Here is a 23,106-nt window from a genome sequence, read left to right on the forward strand (position 1 = left end):
GAAGGAAACTGACAGAATTCATACTACCTTTCAAGTCGATTGATATCACAAAAGAAAAAAAAAAATTCATAATCAATAATCTGAGTACCATAAACAATATAAATTTAAAAAAAAAAAAAAAAAATCCTAATCATCCAAGTCAAAGCGAAACATTCAAATTAATTCTCCATTAAAGCATCAAAAAAATGCTGGGAAACCTACAACATCCCTATGCGGCTGCGGCTATGCCTTTGTTGGTCCCATCCCATGGCATCATAATAGAGAGTCATACTCAAATTGCTCCAAGTTACTTAATTACTGCTGGACAAAATTCAAATAGGAACAAGAAGCACCACATGCTAGTGCCACCACAAAGCACGATTTAACTTGTTCAGGTATGAAACAAATAAAGGAATGTAACTGAACAGATTAATAGCAAAGAATGACCTATTTATTAGGGGAACTGGAATGATCCACCAATTTGGTTGGTACCAGAAGGTGGATTGATTGCCACCCAAAGAAGAGAGATGGTAATTGCAATGAGCCCCGACCATACAAAAACAATGGTGGGTGTCCTCCCTCGTCTCCCCATCAACCCTTTGGCAAAAGGATAGAGATGAGCTAAAACCCAGAAACTGAAGAAAACCCCGCCAAGTAACCGGCTCCACTGCGGTATCACACTGTATATTGTTCGGCTAAACCCAACTGCTATTGCAATTAAGTTGACCATCATGATTGTTATTGGCGGGATCATCAGAGATGACCATTTCACAATATAGAGGTCAGCAAACTCATCATCCTCATCATCACCACCTGATTTTGAAGTTAAGGTAAAAGAGATTTCAATCCCTGCAATAACTTTCAATAGCCCCTGAAGCACAGCAGCAAGGTGGGCACTAGTCCCTCCGATCAACCAAAACTGCTCGTTTCTCCACCACTCTTCTAGCTCAATGCCAGACCATTTAATCTCAAGCACAGCAAGCATGCATAGAGTGAGGGTGATGGTCAAAAGATAGGTCAGGAATGTAACATTGAGGCTCTGGACAATGAATTGACCAGAGAAGAGGGAAAGGGCCGGAAGGAAGCAGTAGACGATGAGGAAGATGGAGGTAAAGGGGTAAATACCCACATTGAGGTATGCTATCCTTTGCAGAAGCTTCATTCTTGGGCTGGCTAGGAGGGCATTGTTGCGAGAGAAGAATATCTCAACTGAGCCAGTAGCCCAGCGCAGAACCTGATGCAACCTATCAGTAAGATTGATAGGAGCGGTTCCACGGAATGCATCTCGCTTGGTCACACAGTAAACTGATTTCCATCCTCTGTTATGCATCCTATACCCAGTGACCACATCTTCAGTAACTGATCCGTAAATCCACCCTACACGCTGTCCCCACTCAGTCTTGTCTTCATACCAGCAGGAAATGACACTGATCGCCTCTGCAACAGTAGATGCATCAAGAAGCTCACGAGGAATGGTCAGAGCACCAGGTGGGCGTCCATTCTTCACAGCTGGGTGATCTGCAAGGGGACGACCTTGGAACTCTGCCACTGGAATCGAATCAATGAGGAAACTTGAGTTCCCAAACCTCTTAGGCAGCAGGGAGAGATTCATCTCTTCATCATCAGAATCACCCATTCTTAAGGCTCGGTTTTCTTCAGGGGTGTTGGCTACCGAGGAATGCTTTCTGCGACGAGAAAAGCAGCAACTGCAACAACCTGGGTGATGTTCTTTTGACCGCGGTGGGTCGAAACCATAAAGGGAAATTCTACGAAAGAGACATCCAGTTCCAACATAAACTGGGCCCTGAAGCCCATCAAGAGCTCGCATATTGACATCAAAGAAAACAGTGTTGTGATTGGCATATCGATCTGAAGGGTCAATACCCTCAAATCTCTGAGGAAACTGGACATAACAAAGGCGGTCACCTCCACGATCCATCATGAAGCACATGCCTTCCCTCATTGCCTGAGAGTTGTAAATATAATGGTCACAGTCAAGGTTGAGAATGAACGGGCCATTGGACATTATGGCAGAGGCCCGAACGAGGGCATTCATGGCTCCGGCCTTCTTGTTGTGATCATAGCCTGGGCGTTTCTCACGCGACACATAAACAAGCATGGGAAGGCGGATATCAACGTCAGTGAGGTCAATGAGCCTAGCATCATCATCAGCTCCATGCAGCGGTTCATCACTGGGAGGTTTTAACATCACCTGCATCAACAGGGTGAATAAGTGTTCAGCCCTAACCTTTTTTTTTTTGGGGTTAAGTTATACATGCAAAATATGTAAGAACAATCCCTCTGCAGTTAGACAGCAGAATAATATAGTTTACCAGAACTAGAGGAATACCTGTATAATACCAGCATGGTCACTCTTAGAATGCTCAGGTGAAGCACTCAACCAAGTCCCTGGCCAGTGGGTTCCATCAGCCATCCATGTTGCTTTGGGAACCTTCACACTCTCCACAGGTTCATCCTCTCTGTTCTCTCTTTGAAGCTTCATGGCCTTGATTTCTTCCCGAGCATGATAAGCATCTGACCGTCGGCGTATAGAGTCAGGCAGTCCATTAATCCGAACCTTGAACTCATCATATTCACGTTTTACCCTTCGACGATCCTTGACAAAGTCAGGCAGCACTTTGTTCTTGTATGGATCCCTCTTCAAATTGAAATAAGATTCAGGATTCCTGGGCTCAATCCTATGTTTACGGCAGAAGGGTACCCATATATTAGCAAAACTAGCAGCTTCTGCCATGGCCTCAAAAGTTAAAAGTGCACCTCCATCATCAGAAACATAGCAAGCTAGCTTTTCAACAGGATAATCAGTAGCCAGAATAGATAAGATAGTGTTTGCAGTGACAAGAGGTGGTTCTTTATCTGGATCTGCAGTGGAGACAAAGATATCTATGCCTGGAAGATCAGATTTCCCGGTGGGGTTGTTGGGGCTAGGTGTTTCAAACTTCTCCTTCAAGACATTAAGATCCGTAGAACGATTGACTGGGCATAACTTGGGCAGTTGGTCAAGCAGCCAAGAAAAAGCAAACCAGATCTCACAAACTACTGACATTCCCCAAAGCCAGATTGCATCATTATTTGGGTGGTTGACCCTCCATGCCAAGAACAGTGCAAGGACAACCATACGAATAAATATTAGAAGCCTGTGAACACATAAGCAACAGAGAGCAAAAGGCAATTATTTTCAGGACAATGAAGAATGATCTCAAAAGGAATGCACCAAGTATTCGTAGCTTATTTATAATCTCGCGGATCTCTCTATCAGCAGGATAACATAAAGATGTAGCTCATTGTAGACAGCTAAATTTGGTGTGGCGACAAATAGGTCCAATGCATTCTCCAATCTCAAAATCAACCGCTGAGCACACAGCATATGACTCTGTATATATGTATACGTGGATCTTCTTACCACTTAATTTAGAAATGCATCTGAATGAAATAAACATGTGGAATGGTGATGTTTTGAAAATGTAAAGTTATCATTCATTTTGCAAATGAGATTGCCATCATAACATAGTTTACCACTTAATTTAGAAATGCATCTGAATGAAATAAAGATGTGGAATGGTGATGTTTTGAAAATGTAAAGTTATCATTTTTGGATAAAAGTAAGGCAAGAAATGTACCTATACGGGCTTAGAATAGCTGCAGGTATCTTTAATTTCCGTGTGAGTGGCCTCCATGGTTTGTTCATCAACTCTGTTGGTTCAACGATTTCATCATCTTTCCCATTTCCAAAACCTCCCTCCTTGGGCCATATGGCATTTCCATACCCATAAGTTCCCTTTGTTTCAAAGAGCCACCGGTTGTGATCAAAATCCCCAGTTTGACTCCTCATCAGCACTGACTTTGTTGACTTCATCAATGACAACCTCCTCTCATTTTTAGACATCCCGTTTGGAAGAGGAAGTGGGAGCGGTGGCCGTGCATTATCCACAGCCATTTCATCCAAATCTGTGTTTTTGTATGTTTCCTTGCATCCAGGGCAAATACTACCCCCTGTTTTCACAGCATCTGTATAGCAATCCCGACATATTTTGAAATCACACTCACAAGGAAGAATATCCACTCCACGTTCATCACTCATCACCTTTGCATCACATCCAGGAATTGCACATGATGACCCTTTAGCACCAGCCATCTGAGGATGGTTTGCTTCAGATTCGATCACCTTATCCATAAGATGAGCTCGCGTAACACTATTAAACCCGCCTGTAAAAAGCGAATTCGACACATATTGCTCTTCAACCTTCTGTGAGATGGATGGATCCATGGGTTGGTTATCTGGGGTTGGTGGTATGTGAACTGTATAGTTCATAAAGTCACCACTCCCGAGTTCACTATCAAGATCATCCCTTGAGTAGCTGATGTAGCGACCAGAGGAAGTTCTCCGGCCAAATGTCACAGTCGGAGGCACTGGAGGCTTGTTATGTGCATCAGGCATATCAGAGTTTGATGATAGATTCGATCTGCTCGCCTTAAACGATCTGGAAGCCATACTTGAACCACTACCAGTTACTTATCCTTAGTTCCTGTTTTTTTTTCACAAACAAAAGAAATTCAAACTGAATTAGCACAACTAAAATAAAATAAAAACGGATCTTGTAAAAATCAAAACTGAACTGAAAGCAACACGATGTAAAAATGTGATCCTCTGTCGACAAATTAAAGGACACGAAAATTAAATCTTAAACCTCGTCTATACACATAAACTCAACAACAAAGATGCCAAACTCTTATCCCTTTTCTGTATTTTCTCAACAGACGGGAGTCTAGACAGTCCTCGTTGCAAAAATATTTAAAAGAGTATAGAGAAGTAGCCGAGTAAGAAGGGAACAAATATCATCTATATGAATCTCCAGACCTTGAATCTGTCTGTTTGCGGAGAAAATGAGTAGAAAGAAAAGGGTATCAACTTTTCATTTCAAATTTCACGCCGACATAAGCATTTACTTGGTATATCGCAAATCATGAAACACCAAGTATACACTGAAAAACACACATCGCATCAACTGAGTAAAACCCAAATCATGAAACACCAAGTATACACCAAAAACCCACATCACATCGAGTGAGTAAAACCCATCACAAATCCAGTGTCACCTTTTCCTAAGCAACCAAACACAAACAAAAACTTTGTACCTTTTTATTTTCTAATGGAGAAAAAACCGGGCCATGTCTGAATCTCAGAGAGAGATCAAGCAGGGGAGCAAAAAAGGAGCTTACCTGTGTCTTATAAATGGTGTTCAAGTATGTATGTTTCAGATCTCTGGGGTCTCTGAGGCTGAGGCTTATCAAAAAGCCCCAGCAGAGAAAGTGAAAGGGGTTTGTCTGAACATGGAATGGGGGAATTGTTCAATTCAAAGGTGGTGAGAGTCGGCTCTCCAACTGTCCCTTGCGTTAACAAGTAAAGAGCAAGAGGACCCAGCAAGCAGCAACATTCAGATACAACAAGAGAAGAGAACGAATGAAACAAAGAGATGACAAAACTATTTGAATATGAGTTTTGGGACTTAGTCAGTCGTGAGCAGGACTAATAACCCATGATTGAAGGCTATCTCTATTTTTTTATTATATTTTTATATACCCTAAACATAATAATACTCTGTTTTGTTTTTAAAAAAGAAAAAGAAAAAGAAAAACAACTTGGTTAATAACAATGGGGTTTTATACATGTATATACGCGGTGGCAGGTAAAGAGAAGCTTCTGGGTTAGAAAGCGTTTGGTTGCGGTGGATATGGCCGGCTCTCTCTCTCTCTCTCACACACACAAGACACAAGACACAGAGAAATCCTCCGATTGTGAATAGTGTTGTCATATTAATTTATTATGATGGGTGCTTAATGCTCGTCATGGTGTAATTGTGTGACAGTCTGAGTTTAGGTGTCTTTCCATTTTATTCTTGTTTTTGTTTTTATTTTCTTATTAAGAAATGGGAAACCTCACCGTCTCAGGGTAACAGTGACTTTGACTCATCTTGAGGAGCAGTTGTTTTGGACAGCAGAGCAGCGTATGATACGAGTAAATTTAGGTTTATCGCTCGAAACTGGACAGGGAATATTTTATAGGAATATTCTACAAATATATAATATGTAATAAATAAATAAACAATTTTCACCTTCCAAATTTAAATATTTCACTAATAAAATATATAAATTATAAAACCAGAAAGTTCATATGAAGAATGTATTGTATTGGTGTGTGTAATTTCTAAAAGTTCATATAAAGAGACATATTTTTATTGCTAGAGCTAGCTACCGTGGACTAAATCTAAACTCGTGTAATTCAAATCAAAGACCAAAAGTGCATTCTAAAGCCAATAAGCTTTGAGCTTAATTCTACACTCTTATCCTCTTTAAGTAAAAAAATAAAAATAAAAGCATTAAACAATAAATTTAAGAGGGTAATGTTTGAGCAAAAGACCCACTAGTATAGTGGTTATGAACAATTTTACTTTTTAAGATAAGATCTTGAGTTTCTGTGTAGTGTGTGTGAATTTACTAATTTAGTATATTATCATCACCACTCTTAATTGATAAGGTCCTAAAAAAAAGGCGACTCTTGATGGCTGTATTTGTTATGCGATGTTGCTGGATTAGCTGGGGTGCTGCTGACATGGTAATGGTATTGAAGTCGCACAAAAGAACAATAACATAAATCTTTTTTTAAGGAAAAGAATACTACTAAATTGTTAACAAATATATTGATTAAGATTAATTAGTAAAAATCCAAGGTACTCAATTCACCTATAAATATATCGGTACAGATTTGATATTATTGCACAAGGGAGGGTTATATGATCCAAGTAGAATTACCATAATACTATGATGGAAAAAAAAGAATAAATAAAAAAAAGCCTTATTTCTGATGAAGCAAAAAAGAATGATGAGCTGTGTTTTGAGCATGGGTTGGTCGACATGGTGTTTACGTGTGAAATGAAAGTTGTGCTTAAAAAGAAAAAACGAAAAGCGTGTGAAATTATAGTTGTCAGCACTGAGGGATGGGGGAGTAAGGTAAGGGTAACCATAGAGATGGTTAAACTGTGGAGCTGTCGTGTTGGTATCTTATTCATGTATCAACATTGACGTGTAGCATAACACGAGTCATGTTCTAAAAATAAAAATAATAAAAATAATAAAGAAAAGAAATCTCCATCAGATAAACTGATTCTTTATTTACACATATATGAAATTATTAAATACATTTATTATTTGTCATGCTAATTTGTTAATATTTTGCCGTGTGTATTTACTCTTAAATAAATAAATAAATAAACCACCTTTTCACACCCACAACAATGCAATGTAATAATCTGAATTTCTCCCATATCACCTTTCAAAAATAGCCAAAGAAAATATAAATGTGTATTTGGGCGGACGAGACGACCATGTTTGTCAATGCTATCATCATATCATGGTCGTGTCGTTTTCTGTGATAATTACAGCAATCTGCTATGACAACAATAGTGGTAATAGTAGAGTAGAGGAGGTGATGATATTTTTGCACATTGGATTGGTGAGGCCATGCTCATGGTACGTACTAGTACTACGTACAGGTGCCACAACGTATTTTCTTTTTTTATTTTATTAACTCGTGACTCGTGACTCGTGACTCGTGACTCGTTAGTATACACGTAAATGGGACTATGAGTGAGCGGGGTTTGATTTGAGAAAATTTTACATTTTTATGACAAGTGTGAATAACAACACATACCTTAAAATAAAACTAACGGGAACCGTTTCAAAAGCAGGCAGGCACGTCCAAGATATGCCTTAGCTGTTGGCCCACCCCGCCGTGTAATCATGGAAGAAGATGGTGAACCGTGTGGGGCCCCACTGGGAACCACATGCACTCCCGCCCTCTACGGCTTTTCTTTTAAGTCTTTTATGGCAATCCCGTTTCCTTCAACCCAACCCAACCCACCTCGCTCGTCGTAGGTACTAAAAAAAGCGTTTTATATTTTTAGTGTGATACATCATCCATTTGAAATTCGAATTTTAGAGAAAGCGAGAGCATGTCACAACACAATCAATCAAACCCCAATAAAGTTTAAGTTTGCTTTCTATTCCAACGGTAGCGCACCAACCTTTTAATTTTATATTCTAATATACGAGGCTGGGCTCATCAGGCACAGCTCGCGTGATGTATGTACGGTGGATGTTGGGCCCAAAACTCGATTACATCCTCCGTTTCAAATCACCCAAACAATTCCTATCTCTGTCTCTGACGAGAATAACGGCCCAAATATGCCGACATACAGCACAGCTGCCCCAGGTTGAAGGTTCCGTCTCCATTCTCTCTCTATTTTAATTGTTTCGTTTTCTTTTTTTCTTTATCAGATGAGATGGATCCATTAACCATAACTTGAGTTTAAGACCAACAAGGCATATACCAACCAGCAATTAGTCTATTATTACATCTCTACATTAAAAGAACATAACAAGACCAAACAAGGCATACAAACAACAACTACGATATTTGAGAGAGAGAGAGAGAGATGTGTAATGTAACTAGTAACTAATTACTAATTACCTAAACAACGGCCGACCACACCAATCCTATACCTTTGCTACAGAATCTTACGATTCTGCTTTTGTTTTGTCAATAATAGCCTTTTGCTACAAACAAATCATATAAATGGGATACAGAAGCAAATCGATTATATATGTATATAAGGGCAGAGTATTTCATAAAATTCCACCATAAAAAGATACTTTCTCACTACGGCCAAAAACACAAGAAGAATACATTAGAATCACCCTGCCCTACATCCATCATGCCCAGAGGAGAAAGAGACACAGTAGAAAATAATTACAAGTGACCTGAGGTTGTAGAGTTGGCACGTTTGCATTCACACATGCAGATGTTTCTCGACTCTTTCACCACACGTTGAGATCTTCGAGTGTGAAGTTTGATATTCACCAACTTACCAGCCATCTGTTGCACAACCAACAACGCTTAAATCAAACATTTCTAAACCACAGTTGGGTCTCTTATCTTTGTTTATGCAAGTGCATGTAAGTGAAAACAAAACAGGATTGGGGGCCAACATTTTACGGAGCAAGAAAATCATACCATTCGCCAAACCAAGTCTTCTGGACCCAAGGGTTGAGCTGGACTGGAGTATAGGAAATGCCTTGAGTACTGGGAAAGACGAAATAATAAAATCAGTCCCCACAAAGGTGTAGCTCGCTAGCTCAGAAAACATCCAGAAGCACAAGATAAGGAAACAGCAAGTCTAGTCAAGCAGGGAAACTAGAAATGCATGTCTAGTACAACCTTTTGACAAGAAATACAAATACAAAACAATAACATTCACTTCAAATATTCAGTCACTTACCTTGGCAAGATTCTGACGGATTTCCTCAATCTGAGCAGGGCGAATATTTCTAAGAAATGTTAAAAGCCAACCAGTTTGTACGGCATCGCTGGAAGAAACAAATAAAGCTATCTGTAGGCAAAGATAAAAAGCAACTGTTGAGAACATTGTGTATAAGGCCAACCATACATGCCATATCACATGGACTTCGGGGCACGCATTAAGCTGTGAGCAATTATCTACCTGACTAATATATCCTATACCCAATATTTAGATATACATACCTTTCTATAATCTAGTATTCCTTCAAAAGGAAGTTCCAGTTCATCACTAACTATGACTGGTATGCAACCACTAACAATGGCATCGAACAATCTAGCGGAGGATGGAGTATCACCAGCTGGACTCAAGCAAAAGACAGACCTGACAGAGAAATCAACTCAACTAAATTAACAAGGGAACAACAAAATTACATCACCAAGAAGAGCGAGGATCCAAAAAAGTTTACTTGCGCATTCCTTCTTGAGCTGCTGCTTTTCCTCCCTCTCCTGCTGTCCCCTCCTCTATAGCTACACCCTCAGCACCACTTAGTTCTGCTACAAGTTTTGAGCGTATTTTCCCTCCCTGAAAGTAGAACACAATAAATTAGCCACAAGAGCCTGAGATTCTTAAGTGGAGAAATGGAAGAAGCTTTCTCCCGCACTGATTCATTAATCCACTGAACGATGAAATCGATTAACTACAACTAACGGTCTCTATATCCTATGCCCTATTCTTTTGTCATTTAAGATTGTTTTGCATGCACCCAAGCCTAAAGTCCTCCTTTAGTGTACGCGCCAGTTGCTTTAATCTCCAAAGTAAATATTATATTCACTTCTAACAGGTTCAACACAATTCAATGGAATTAGTAGCAAAGAAATCCATTGAGAAATCAAAAGTCTTACAGCATTTCTTTTAAGCCGGCCGCGGAAAAAGAGCAGTGTGGTTCTCTTGGATTGAGTCTCGGATATGCATCTCGAATCACAAAAATCAACATTGGGAACGTAAGGAAGAATTAGATCTTTCTCCAGAAAGACTTGTCCAGGTTTGTACCTAAAAGTAGGGCAAATTAGAGTTAAAGCAGGTTGAATTTAGGGCTTTTTTTATAAATAAAATAAAGATCCAGTGAAATTATAACCAGTTTCCGGTGGAGTCCATATCAGGAAGCAGCCAAATTGCATTCTTCATGAAGCGGCGAACAGACTTAAAAGACCAGGGATGGTGAACCGGAAGTATGTGATCCCTTCCTTGGGATCGGTTCCAGGCAGGCTGATCGGTGACCCACTTGAGAGCTTCCTTCATACACAAATAAATAACAATGATAATACTTAGATAAGCTAGCAAGCAAAGACTCAAATGTTAAGTTAATTGTGCATTAATTAGAGTGTAACATAATAGTAACAGTGTGAGATACATATATACAGGTAGTATGATCATACGATGTGCAGCAATTAGCAAGCAATTAAGGGAAACCTTGGAGGATGCAGTCAGACCCTGTAAAGTGCTTTGCACTGCTGTTTCTCCAATAAGAAGAAGCTAATGGTGGTGAAGAATGGGATGTAGAAGAGGTCAGCCTCCTCCTGCCTATGCACTCTCACTACGCTTTTCAACAGCCTCTCCGACTCTGGAGCAATCAAATCCGCCCACAGCCAGTAATCAATGGAATGCTGCACAAATTAGGCCCAGGAATTAGGAATTGAAATCAGAAGATTAAAACGGAATCAGTAAAATGTAAAAAAGAAAAAGAAAAGGCAAAACCTGTTCGATGAGGCGGTGAACGGGGCTGCCATTAGAGGTGAGATTGGAGGTCTGCCTGTAAGAGTTTCTGAAGAGCCAGAGGAGATCGTAGGTGAATTTGGTGGGCATGTCGTAGACGTAAACCCTAATGGGCAGGCTGAGCGGGTAGTAGGGATCAGCGTACAACCTCTGGGTGTGGGTCTGGAAGATGAGATCGTCGAGCTGGTTGGGTTGGTGCTGGGGTAGCGTTGTAAGGAGGACGGTGTCATCGCGTCGGGGTGATTTGTGGGCGAGGAGGAAGCGGTCGAGGGAGGCGACGAAGGAGGTTTCGGGTTTGTAAATGGGTTGATGGTTTGGGTGAAGAAGAGTGGTGGGGTCGTCGGAGGGGGAGGGGCTATGAAAGGAGAAGAGGAAGAAGACGAGGGAGAGGGCGAGGAGAGCGAGAAGTAAGAGAAGCACTGGGGATTTGGATCTTGTCATTTGCTTTCCAGCTCCAGGCATTCTCGTTTGTTTTTGTTGTGTGATGTTTTCGTTTTGTTTAAAAAGACAACACAACTAAACACGTTCACAATCACACCCACAAATTGTTGTCAATTGTCTTCTTGGCTGCCGGTGCTCTTATACTGCTGCAATGCAAGTTGCAACAACAGTCGTACCTCTTCAATGACATATTCAAATAGGATTAGATCTTAGTGAGTATGCATTAGAATCCTATCACCGCTTGTATTGTATTTGTATACAACAATTTTGCCTCTATTCTGTCTCCTAAACCTAAAGAACAACAAATATATATTTTTTCTTTTTTCTTTTTCGTGGACACAAATAGAATAATATATTTTATTAGTGTTATATAACTCCATCAGATTACTGTGCATCCAAATTTGATAATAATTACTTTTACACAAAATGTTTGTGTGCAGGTCAATGTACTGAGAACAACAGGGAAGTAAAAAAAAAACGACAATTATGTTCATGGAGGTGAAATTTTTCAAACATCAAACTTCATCGGCGTCTCCAACAATCAACATCTAAATAGCCTGGTATTCACACCAGCAAAGCTCTCCAGTCCAAGTACATGGAATTATACATTTACACCCTCTCAAAAGCTGATCAGGTCATCCTTTGCTGCCGGCTGCTGTTTCTTCGGATCTTGGTTTCCTTCAGAAGAACTTCCACCTTTCTTGCCAAATATCATCTCATCCAGATCATCCATCATGTCATCGTGGCTCCCTGCATGGACCAGACCTCGAGAAGCAGCTGGTTTTCTAATCAAGGAATCCTCTTTCGCATGACTCGGTGATTCATCAGCCTCCACAGCAACGGGTATCATTGCAGGTTCTGGCTCAGTCGGAACAACCAAAGGCTTCATCAGTTCTTCATATTTGGATAGAACTTTATGGATCTCATCATTCACATTCAACGCTTCAAACAGCAAGGCCTCGTTTTCTCCGGCTGTCTCTATAATTCTCTGGACGGCGGATTGAGACTGACGACATTGTTGTACAAGTGTGGCTGTCAAGTCATCCTGCCAAAGGGACAACAACATTTAATCCACATCGCTTTTGATAACACCAGAGCTAGTTCTTAGTTTATAAACTTAAGTAAATAACTAGTTATTCTTGAAGAAACATGTGTAATTGCATCAGAGAACATCTGTCCTCATACAGCACTATAATTCCTTCAGGATTTCTTATTTGTTGTCAGGCTGATATTATACAAGAGTTAAATTAACTTTGAACTGGCTATCTCCATGGCAGATATTATCATAAGGTCAACCCAATGCCACTTGGCTCTAGATTGGATGGAACGTGGTCCTATGGAACAGCCTGGGTGGTAAATCGACCTATTCCAAAGGCCCATTAACGTTTGAGTACTGGTGGTGTCCTGAAAGCTGTCTAGCCGACCCTCGCCCCCAAAAAAAGAAAAAAAAGTAAAGCATATTGGTCTACATAACACAGGAAAAAGGATATTGGTTTAATGTATTATCAAATTAGATATCAGGACTCAAATAGGATATGCAAGTAAGAAAACAATATAGAAATCACCTGTAAAGCATCTTGTTGGGTTGAAGAGGAGAAAACAGTACTAAGAAGCTCAATACTGTTTCTTGCAACATCAAATGCTTCCTTTGTTTGTTCAGCCGTAAAGCCTTGCACAGGAATATCAAGTGGAATTTGCTGGGAAAGGCTAGCATCTGACTCTGAAGCTGAAACCGAACGTGGGGGAGTGAAAATTGGTGCCAAACTCTCATTGTCACGACCAGGGAACCGAATACCCCTTGATCTTAAACTCTGAAATTGAGATGGTCCAAGCATAAAAGTATAAATAGCATGAAACCACTTCTTTTAAACATCAGTAATATATAGATAACAACTGCACCATCCAGCGTGATGAAAGCTAAAAAAACTGTAGAAGACATTAGCATAAAGGCCATGGAAATTCTGTAATACGTTATACTTTCAATTTTGGGAGTTCCTCAATTTCTTTTCCAATATTAGCCTTGTGCTCCTTTGCACTGGTAAACTGGCTAAATTTTGTATTTCCTCATGAGCTGCAATTGTGCCTCAAAAGAAGAACATTGGGCCAAAGTGCCGTTGTATATTTTAAGTACTTCCTATTAGTCCAACTAAAATCAGGAGGAATAGAAGTGGATTTGGGTCTGTAACTATGTTTTAGTCAAGGAAGAACAAGATGTTATATAGATTTGACAAGATATGAAACTGGAACCAAAATTTTGTAGATACCTTGTATGTTTCCTCGTAAACAGGCAAATAGCGGAGCTCACCAGTCGATTCCCCCCATGCTTCGATCAGCATCAAAGCCTTATTGCGATTATTTACAACAGTCTGAGGATCGTCAATCAGCTTCACCATCTCATCAAGAACTCTTTCTGCAGCTATCTCTGAGAAAGCCTTCTCACAGTTCTTAACACATGTTTCAAGCAGTACTAGCGAGAGGTACTGGACTCTAGGATTCTTCAACATAATCCGCTTTTTTATACCACGAACTAATTCGACACTGTTGACCCTTTCAGTATTGATCATGTCACAAATATCAAGATTCATAGCCCAGTCAGGCTCGTCAAGTGCCTCTGATGTGGCATCTTCGACAATCTTATCTGCTTGGTTTGGGCCTTGGAAGAGCTCCTTCACCTTGAAGCTCACTGAGCTCAAGCCAGCGCTCATCTTTCGACCAACCTCAGACCCTTCGATCTTGAGGCGTTCGCCAAAAGCACTCACTTTCTCCATCAAATTGTCACTCATCTTCACAATCCTGCTAACTCTAAAACAGAAACCTCCTAAAAGTTTTCCTGCAAATTTACCATAATGCTAATTAGTTGTCATCAAAGATGGAAAAGATACATAATTATGTTTACTAGTTGAGCAGATGTAAGAATTTCTTATTTTGAAACCCAAAGAAAATTACTTTTCGGGACAAGCCTGAAGATTAAGCAATCTTAACATAATTCTGATTTCTTTTTTTCCTCTTTATCTTTCTTCAGAAACTCAAACCAGGTTGTCGAAATCAAAACACCGAAAAGAACCATAACTAAAGAAGTACCAAGATCACAACTGCTAAAAAAGATGAAAGTGAAAGCATAAAACTGTAGGTAAAAATCGACCTTAATTGGCAAAAGCTGAGAACTTTTCTTCCCCGATATCCCTCCCTTTTCCGCCCCTCAATTTTCTTAACAACGAACTGAAAGAGATGACAATATAAGAAGATTATTTCAAAAGATATCTAGCAGGTATATAACTAAATTTCCAAAAACCCTAAAGAAAGCAGAAGATGGAACCCTGATGAAACTTTTTGGTTACTGAGAAAAACGGTAGTAGTACCCGTCTCATATGCCTAGTTCAGGTCAACAATCATAAATCAGTTTGCTGTTTTCTTTTTTACTATGATGACTTTTCTTCTGCTTTCTGAGCAACCAATCAAGTAAAAATAAAAAGGGAATCGATGATCAGACTTGGAATGGTTGTGTGTGATGAATGAAAAATAAACCCAATATTGGTCAAATTTTGATGAAGAAAAAAGTTAAGAAATTACCTGTTGTCTCTTGAGAATTCTGGAATGGGAACAGAGATTGAGTAGTGGGTTGAGAACTTGAGAGACGGCAAGGCGCAACGACTCAGTAAAGTGAATATTTTCTGTAGTCTCTCTCCTTACTTCCTTGGAGTTTCAGCCTTTTCTTCAGGCACTTTTTTTCTCTCTCTTATACGTTAGCTTAGCCTTACCTCAATATTTATTTCTGATATTGTGTTTTTTAATTAATTAATTAAAGCTGACGGAAACGGCGTATGAATTTGAATAATGGTACGAGTTTGATTGACAATATTGGCAATTTCTTCGTGATGATGGTGTGGTGGTTATTACCCGTTGATGCTTGAAAATTAAAATCTATTAACCAAAGATTAACATACAAATTACACGATTTACTTTGACAAAAAAAAAAAAAACAAACACAATTTACATTACATTAAAATAAAAACACTAGATAGATATTATGATATAATATATTTTGTACTGTTATTTCTATTGATCTAATAAAATTTTATTACTTTTTTTATATCAAAAAATAAGCCATGGATACAAGTAATATTTCTTATTGGGAGGCAAGATGGCATTCGTTTGGCAGGAGGATTGATTAAATTTGAGAATTATATTTATGGTGCTAGAAGAAAGTGTTTAGATTATATTCTAGTATGCCTTACATTACATGATGCAAGAAGAAGAATAATACTAAGTAGTAGAAGATGGAAATAAATAAGAAAAAGGAATAATGGAAAATGCTCAAACCGCGTGGACTGTTCTTCTTCCTTCCCCCAAGTCAGTAGTCAACGTCAAAGTTGTTGGGTAGCGCCTAGAGGTGGAGAAATCTATTCATTTTATACCGTTAGATTTGGTTCCTAACCTTTGTCCCAATTACACGCAACGTCTAACTTAAACCACCAAACGCAACGCAACACACACACTTGCATTAATATACACGCCCCTCCCCTCCTCCTCCTCCTCCTCCTCCTCCTCATCTCCTCATGGCGTTGTTTGTTGTCTCACATACATGATACATCGCAGTGGAGTGGACCACCACCCATACCACAATTCTTTTTTAAGTTTTTATTTTAAAGATTCGCTTCGCAGAATAAAAGTTTTTTAATTTTTATCTATGGTAGGTAATTAAATTACCTACCACTTCCCAAATTTAAATGGATGATTTGTTAAAGGGAAGGGACAAAGGCCCAAGCACAAACAGACTAAAATCACAATATGGGTCAATACTTTAAGGCCAGCAAGTGATTTGATCCATTTATTTATGATCAAGGGCCCAGCAAGCAGGCGTTGAAGTTGATCTAACGGCCACAATTGTTGTTCTCAATTTAGCTTAGTTGTCAACGTTCACAATACAGACCCAGCCGCAAGCAGGCAGCAACGAGATCGTTTTCGGTTCCCGGACTCAACTCACCAAAATCTCGCACGCAACGCCCGCCCTCACGCACTCACTTGTTCCGCTTCTCATGACCTCGTCCGCTGCAAAACCCAAGGGAAGGATAAGTTACACGGTCATGGCTGCGTGAACGCACAACCGTCCGATCTAGGGTTACTAACTTCCAATAATACACTCATTCGCATTGACAGCGACACACACTCCAGGTACCATTTTTACTCCCATCACTCCCTACCCCCAACCCCTGTTTGTTTCCACGCAAAATTTACTATGATGATATTAGGACATGTGTTTGATTTTGAAATTTGATTGGCAGCTATAAAAGAGAATTGATTGTGGGTGGATTGGATTGGATTGTGGAAGTATAGAGAGAGAGAGAGAGAGAGAGAGAGAGATGATGGGGTTGGGGTGGGTAGGTGCCATTTTAGTAGGAGCAGGTTGGCTTGCTTTGGGTTATTGCTTTGGTGCGCGTTACCCTCCTGCTCGCATTGTTTTGTCAGCTAGACTAGCTAAGAAAACTGCACTTGCTAATGATACTAATGGCAACAACAAGAAGAAGAAGAACAAGGACCCACTTGAGATTGATAACCTTGCTGACATTCTCCAAGATTTCAAAATGGTATTACTTCCACTTGCATCTCCAACATTTCAAAGAAAACCAAATTGCTTATTCACTTTCTTCATTGGTTTCTTCAGGTTTTGGTGGTCAGAAATGATCTAAAGATGGGTAAGGGGAAAATTGCCGCTCAATGCAGGTAGCTGTAGATTTTTTTTTTAATTTTATATTTTAATTCCCAGCACTCTTCGCCCCTTTTTTATTTTTGCAAGCTGAGCATTATGTTGAGAATGATTGATTATTTTGTCAAGTGAAACACGCTTTTTCCTTGAATAGTTTATAGAGTCAGTCAGTTTTCTCTCTTGATTGAATTATATTTTTGTTCAAATTCTTTACCAAATGTTTGCCTTCATTTTTTTTAGCCATGCGACTTTGGGCCTCTATAAAAAGCTCCTCCATCGAGCACCAAAAGCTTTAAACAGGTACAGCAACAGACTACTCTGTGAATTTTTGTCTGCTGAACAATGTGGGTATCTTCATATCTCTCTCTCTCTCTCTCTCTCTCTCTCTCTCTCTCTCTCTCTCTGTTTCCTGTAATGGTGTTATGTCAATATGCAGCTGGGAGATGTGTGCACAGCCGAAAGTTGTTGTGAAAATTGAAAGTGAAGAAGATATGCTAGTTTTGCAAGTCAGTATTATAATACCAACTTTTCTGGCATGACGTAAACATAATTATTTCTTGCATGCTCTGATCAATCATATAGTCTCAGAGAAGCTGCAAGTTTACTAAAAGCAAAGTGAATTCAACTTTATGGTTAATGGTGACATCTTTATTGATTTTGACAGGAGAGGGCAAAATCGCTGAAACTACCAACCCACATTACAATCGATGCTGGCAGGACTCAAATTGCACCAAGTGAGTTGAAACTTTTCCGTATATGAGGTTGATCACGGTTTTGATAGTTTTGAGTGTTTGGTGATGTTAGTGTTAATAATGCGAATCAAATAAATTGGTAATTTTTTTTTTTTATAAACAAACATTTCAAAATACTACTGAGAAGTGGCGGCTATCATCACAACATGAGAAAGCTTGAATTAAATGGATTAGGCTGTTTTTGAAATGCCCTGGAAGAATGAGCATTTCCAAGTTTTGTGTATCTCCATCCTCTTTGAACACTTTTTAAGCATATTTTGATATTACCTGTTTTCTGAAAATACTGATGCAAACAACTCCATTGTTACTTGTCTTATTCGTTCCCCATTTCTGCCATGAATTTTATATTCTTCACTAGATTCTTATCCATTTGACTGTTCAAAGTGACTTATTTGTCTCTATGTATTCTTCCAGATTCAAGGACAGTGATGGCTATTCTTGGTAAGTTTCTCTTCTCCATTATCTTCCTTTCGATGGGCCTTTTTCAATTTGTAACTTTGAAGTGGAGGACTCCATCAAGTATGAAAGGAAGTTTTTAAGCCTTAACTATTCCCCCTGGGGGGTTTTCCCTGGTTTAGTCTTAGATTGGGAGGCCAAGCCCCTAATATTTTGTTGGGAGGATGGTAAGTAGGATTGGTTTTGAGCTTGTGAATGTAGTGCGTCTGACAAAATGTATAGAAAAGTCAAAATACCGTGCCATGGTGCATAGCTTCTGGTTGTATTAATGGATTATTCCAACACTCATGTGCAGGACCCGTTGAGGTGGTTGACGATGTAACAGGTGGACTGAAACTCTTGTAGTTGCTTGATTTAGATGGTGTCTATCTTATTTACGATGAGATATGAGTTGAATCATGCCATGGGCACTGCAGCATCAACCATATTGGAAGAGTATCGGTGCAATGTTATATTCGAAGATCCATTCTCTGAAGGGCCTTGACTTAAAAATCTGCTTGTATTCTCCTAACAATTATGATGATGACGAAAATCTCTGAAATGGCATCATTTATTGTTATGGAAATTGTACTGTTAATGTAAAACGATGTTCCAGGTTTCGGCATTGGCAGCATTCTCCCATCTCATGGAGATGTGACATGTGTTCTTATTTACTCCAGTTTCTTTGTTAAGTGTTTTGGGAAATGATTTGTAATGGTTGGCTAACGTTTTACTCTCAACAAACATGGAAATTCCATGCTAATATGAGCCGCATTTGTCGTAATCAATGGAAAGGGGAAAGGAGAAAAGACATGGTGGTCGTGTGGTGGTACTACAATATCGGCAATTCCAAGTTGCGTTGCATTGCATGGCAGCTGATTCACTTACTGAAACTACGAGTAGACTGTAGATGCTTGCTTCATGATTATTGGCTAGGATAACAAAAACCCAAGTAAAATCGATCGCCCGGCTTTCATTTTGTATAAAACAATCTCTTATAAAGCTTTTCTAGCATCGCACTTTGTATGTTTTTTTGTTAAGAAAAAATCCAGTGCAAAAACAAAAACAAAAATGTTCAGAAATACTGAATATCCCAAAATTTAAAAATGCTTAAATTAAAAAAAGAAAAAAAGAAAAGGAAAAAATGCTAGCGTCGCCTGAGAGATTCGAACTCTCGCGGGGAAACCCCATGTACTTAGCAGGCACACGCCTTAACCACTCGGCCAAAGCGACGTTGACGACCTTGGAATGCCTTGCTTCTCTTTTATCTGGTTACTTTGCAAAGCAAGTGGTTATCCCTGTCTCCCATTAACTTGCTTTGGATGTATTATTTGATTGGAAGGACTTGAAAAATTAAATTAAAAAATGAAGCCGTATTATTAGTGCCGGCCACCCATCGCCATGAGGTTCGTGGATTACTTACTTATTTGTTCCATTGTTTGACTAATCGATTGGATGAATGAATACATGTTCTTCGTCTTCATCATCTTTATTAATTTGAAATTCTTTATTCCAACAAGTAATAACCAATGGAAGATAATGAGCTTGCTTCTTTATTCGAGAGAAGCAAGTTCATCATCTGATCTGATGTTTAACTGTTATAGTTTAAAAAAAATAGAAAGTTCATATACTTAGCTTTCTAGCTGTGTATAATTAAATTATCTGCAAAGATTAATAATCATTTTAGAGGTGTTGACCATTTTAATTATGTGTAGGTAATAGTTTATTTCAATCTACTTAGAAGAACATTTCAAAGTACTAAATCTATACTCACAGCGAAAGGAAAGGAAAGGTAATGATCTATTTGTAAATTTAAGAGAAGAATAACTTATTTTATATTCAAATATCATTGTTAGAATAGAAAGGAATAATTGTTGAGCAGAAAGTCACAACATTAACATTTCCTGCTCTCGTCGTGCTCCCGAGTTAACTTTCTAATTCTTATTTCAACACCCATTTTTTTGTTTTATTTATTCATTTATTTAAACAAAAAGTTAAGCTGATACTGATTGATCTATTCTTTGATTCCCGTACATTACATACGTCTTATATATAAATGTATGCGCGGCTGATTAGTGAACCAAAATGAATATGAATATATTAGGTTCAATAGTGATATTGTTGTTATGGGTGTGTGCAGATGCTGCAGTGTTTCTGAGCATCGATTGTGGTGCTTCCGATTCTTACACCGACAGCCTTTCCATAAACTGGGTTGGAGATGATGACTATGTGCACAGCGGCGAGTCCCACTTGGTGGAGTTGTCCAGCTCAACCCCTCATGTGGCCAGCACTCTACGAGTTTTCACAAGTCTAAGGAAAAACTGCTACGCCATCAACAGCGTTAACATGATAGGTCAACGGCTTCTGGTTCGCGCTAGCTTTTACTACGGAAACTACGACGGTAACAACTCTCCTCCGACCTTCGATCTCTACTTTGACTCCACCTACTGGACGCAAGTCAACTTAACCGGGGTTTCCGATACCATTGTTAATTACGAGGTGATATACACTGTGAACAAAAACAACACCAGCATATGTCTTGCTCAAACCCTGCCTCGCCAGTTTCCCTTTATATCCGCACTCGAATTCCGCAGTTTAGCTCCTAAAATGTACACACGCGTTGCTTCTGATTATGCTTTGTTCAGGCAAAAGAGGCTGGCTTTAGGGGCGCAACAACTCATTAGGTAACTTACTTGCTTTGCTACTATATAAAGCCTATATATATATATATATATATATGCTTCTTAATAATTATGTATGTATATAATATGTAGGTATCCAGACGACAGTTACGATCGGAGATGGGTACCCGGGTACGGTTTGTTTGCATATCAGGTGGAAGGTGAGGCGAGAATATCCAAGATGGATGTGAGTGGTGCAGAAGATAATCCTCCTGCAGCTGTAGTGCAAAATGCAACCACCGGCAATAACACGTCCGAGTATTTTGAATTATATACGTACCTCCCAGACTTTCCAGTTCAAGTGTACATCGCCACCTTCTTCTCGGAGGTGGATCCTGCAGCACTCACTTCACCCAACAAACGATCCTTTGAGATTTATGTAGACGAGCAGCCTTATTCCAAACCCATCGTCCCACCTTTTGAGAGCGTAGTGGAAGTCGCCATCACCAACATCACTGCTTCTTCGAAAACATCCATCACTCTCCGCCCCACTGCTGATTCCACCCTTCCCTTCCTCATCAATGCCTTTGAAGTTTATCTCCTGTCTAAAGTAGGACCAGCAACTGATACCAGAGATGGTAATTAATTAATCACCTTTTTGTTTGAAGCTTATCTCCTTTAATTAAATTAATCAGCTTGTTTGTTTCTGGTAATGAATTGAATTAGTGGAGGGACTGGGTGTACTACAAGTGCAATTCGAGGTGTTAATTATATGGAGCGGTGACCCTTGCCTTCCATTAAGCTCTTCGTGGGAATGGGTTCAGTGTAGCACAGGCAACATTCCTCGTATAATTGCACTGTGAGTTTCATTATTATTAATTATAATTAGGCTAGCTCCTTATTTGCATTATGATCACTTATTCATTTTTCCTGCCAAAAATCAATACAGGAATCTGAGTAGCTTCGATCTGGTTGGTCCACTACCAGATTTTAGTTCCATGGATGCCCTTGTCACAATGTGAGTTTTTTGAGTCGACCTAGGCTATATATATTTGGTATGCATTTTCAATGAATAATTAATACTCTTCTTTTTGTTCTCTGGTGGTGGATGGATCAGTGATTTGCACGACAATAGCTTAAATGGTCCTATCCCTGATTTTCTTGGCTCCTTCCCGAATCTAAAGCGACTGTAAGTTATAGCCCCTGCCCCTGTACAATCAATATTTTCAATGCATATATATATATATATATATATATTCATGTGTGTGTGCTGTGCGCCCGCCCAGGGATTTGTCAAACAATAGATTCAACGGAACCATACCCACCTCCTTATCCAAAAACAAGAAGTTGGAATTAGTGTAAGTGATCACATATTATTTGATTTTTTGTTCGTTTCAACTTGTTCAATTTGTGTCAAATTATTAAGTAATTAATTTGAATCTTATATATAAATATTATGATTGCAGTGTGACTGGTAATTGTCTCTCTGGAATGTCTTGTCCACCTCCACCTCCACCTAAGACACCGCCTCCACCACCCACGACTACTAGTACTGAGACTACTGAGACTACACCACCACCACCACCACCTTATAACAATCAGAGGACACCACCGCCGCCCGCAGATGTATCCCAATTCGGTTCAGGATCTACTGATGATAGCAAGAACAATGCCCTGCTTTCTATACTAGTGGCAGCCACGATTCAAGCTCTACTGTTAATTACCTACTTTCCCTAATTAATCATTCAATGAATAAATGAATGTGATATTGGACATCTTAGCTTAGTTTCAACTTTAATTAATTAAGTTTCGTGTGCGCAACACAAACTAAACTTGTTCTTCTACTATTAGTACAACTGGTTATCAATATTTTCAGTAAGTTTTGTGGTGTGTTGCAACTTGCTTGGTGCATGCTTTATGCGTTTTGATTTTCGGCAGCTAAACAGATGGGCAAGATGAGGGGAAGCCGCGACGCCGAGAGAACGTAACAAAGTAGCTCAATAATGCTTCCCTCCGATTGATGG

At 39.4% G+C, this 23,106-nt stretch overlaps 5 protein-coding genes and 1 non-coding gene across 9 annotated transcripts; 2 read left to right on the top strand and 4 right to left on the bottom strand.

Annotated features, from left to right (window-relative positions):
* Positions 50-5,801, bottom strand: LOC18786425 (cellulose synthase-like protein D3). Of its 2 annotated transcripts, none has more exons than XM_007220527.2 (4): positions 5,221-5,801; positions 3,621-4,526; positions 2,330-3,137; positions 50-2,191 (listed from the first exon to the last, which is right to left on the bottom strand). In XM_007220527.2, the coding sequence occupies exons 2-4, from the start codon at positions 4,490-4,492 to the stop codon at positions 434-436; spliced, it is 3,438 nt and encodes a 1,145-aa protein (XP_007220589.1). In that variant the 5' UTR covers positions 4,493-4,526; positions 5,221-5,801; the 3' UTR covers positions 50-433. The 2 variants fall into 2 exon arrangements, with proteins under 2 accessions (XP_007220589.1, XP_020413242.1); XM_020557653.1 differs by lacking the exon at positions 5,221-5,801 and adding an exon at positions 5,137-5,197 and having other exon boundaries at positions 142-2,191.
* LOC18787129 (probable arabinosyltransferase ARAD1) lies at positions 8,385-11,685 on the bottom strand. The gene is made up of 9 exons (XM_007220602.2): positions 11,112-11,685; positions 10,847-11,020; positions 10,492-10,649; positions 10,259-10,406; positions 9,823-9,938; positions 9,599-9,737; positions 9,336-9,446; positions 9,071-9,139; positions 8,385-8,932 (listed from the first exon to the last, which is right to left on the bottom strand). Exons 1-9 carry the CDS (start codon positions 11,589-11,591, stop codon positions 8,807-8,809), a joined length of 1,521 nt encoding a protein of 506 aa, XP_007220664.2. The 5' UTR covers positions 11,592-11,685; the 3' UTR covers positions 8,385-8,806.
* Positions 11,924-15,320, bottom strand: LOC18787203 (target of Myb protein 1). 3 transcript variants are annotated; one of them, XM_020557655.1, is made up of 6 exons: positions 15,141-15,320; positions 14,930-15,013; positions 14,713-14,789; positions 13,835-14,400; positions 13,136-13,381; positions 11,924-12,615 (listed from the first exon to the last, which is right to left on the bottom strand). In XM_020557655.1, exons 4-6 carry the CDS (start codon positions 14,351-14,353, stop codon positions 12,190-12,192), a joined length of 1,191 nt encoding a protein of 396 aa, XP_020413244.1. In that variant the 5' UTR covers positions 14,354-14,400; positions 14,713-14,789; positions 14,930-15,013; positions 15,141-15,320; the 3' UTR covers positions 11,924-12,189. The 3 variants fall into 3 exon arrangements, with proteins under 3 accessions (XP_020413244.1, XP_020413243.1, XP_007218111.1); XM_020557654.1 differs by lacking the exon at positions 14,930-15,013; XM_007218049.2 differs by lacking the exons at positions 14,713-14,789; positions 14,930-15,013.
* Positions 16,270-19,249, top strand: LOC18784726 (peptidyl-tRNA hydrolase 2, mitochondrial). The gene is made up of 8 exons (XM_020557656.1): positions 16,270-16,742; positions 16,853-17,155; positions 17,233-17,291; positions 17,515-17,574; positions 17,711-17,780; positions 17,939-18,008; positions 18,441-18,467; positions 18,778-19,249. Exons 2-8 carry the CDS (start codon positions 16,931-16,933, stop codon positions 18,825-18,827), a joined length of 561 nt encoding a protein of 186 aa, XP_020413245.1. The 5' UTR covers positions 16,270-16,742; positions 16,853-16,930; the 3' UTR covers positions 18,828-19,249.
* Positions 19,613-19,694, bottom strand: TRNAS-GCU. Its single transcript has one exon. It is a non-coding gene; the product is annotated as a tRNA-Ser (tRNA).
* Positions 20,547-22,951, top strand: LOC18785085 (uncharacterized protein At1g24485). Its single transcript, XM_020557467.1, has 7 exons — positions 20,547-21,145; positions 21,236-21,720; positions 21,809-21,941; positions 22,032-22,100; positions 22,200-22,271; positions 22,369-22,440; positions 22,549-22,951. Exons 1-7 carry the CDS (start codon positions 20,547-20,549, stop codon positions 22,817-22,819), a joined length of 1,701 nt encoding a protein of 566 aa, XP_020413056.1. The 3' UTR covers positions 22,820-22,951.

The sequence above is a fragment of the Prunus persica genome, chromosome G2, assembly GCF_000346465.2.
Source record: "Prunus persica cultivar Lovell chromosome G2, Prunus_persica_NCBIv2, whole genome shotgun sequence".
Classification (NCBI taxonomy): Eukaryota; Viridiplantae; Streptophyta; class Magnoliopsida; order Rosales; family Rosaceae; genus Prunus; species Prunus persica.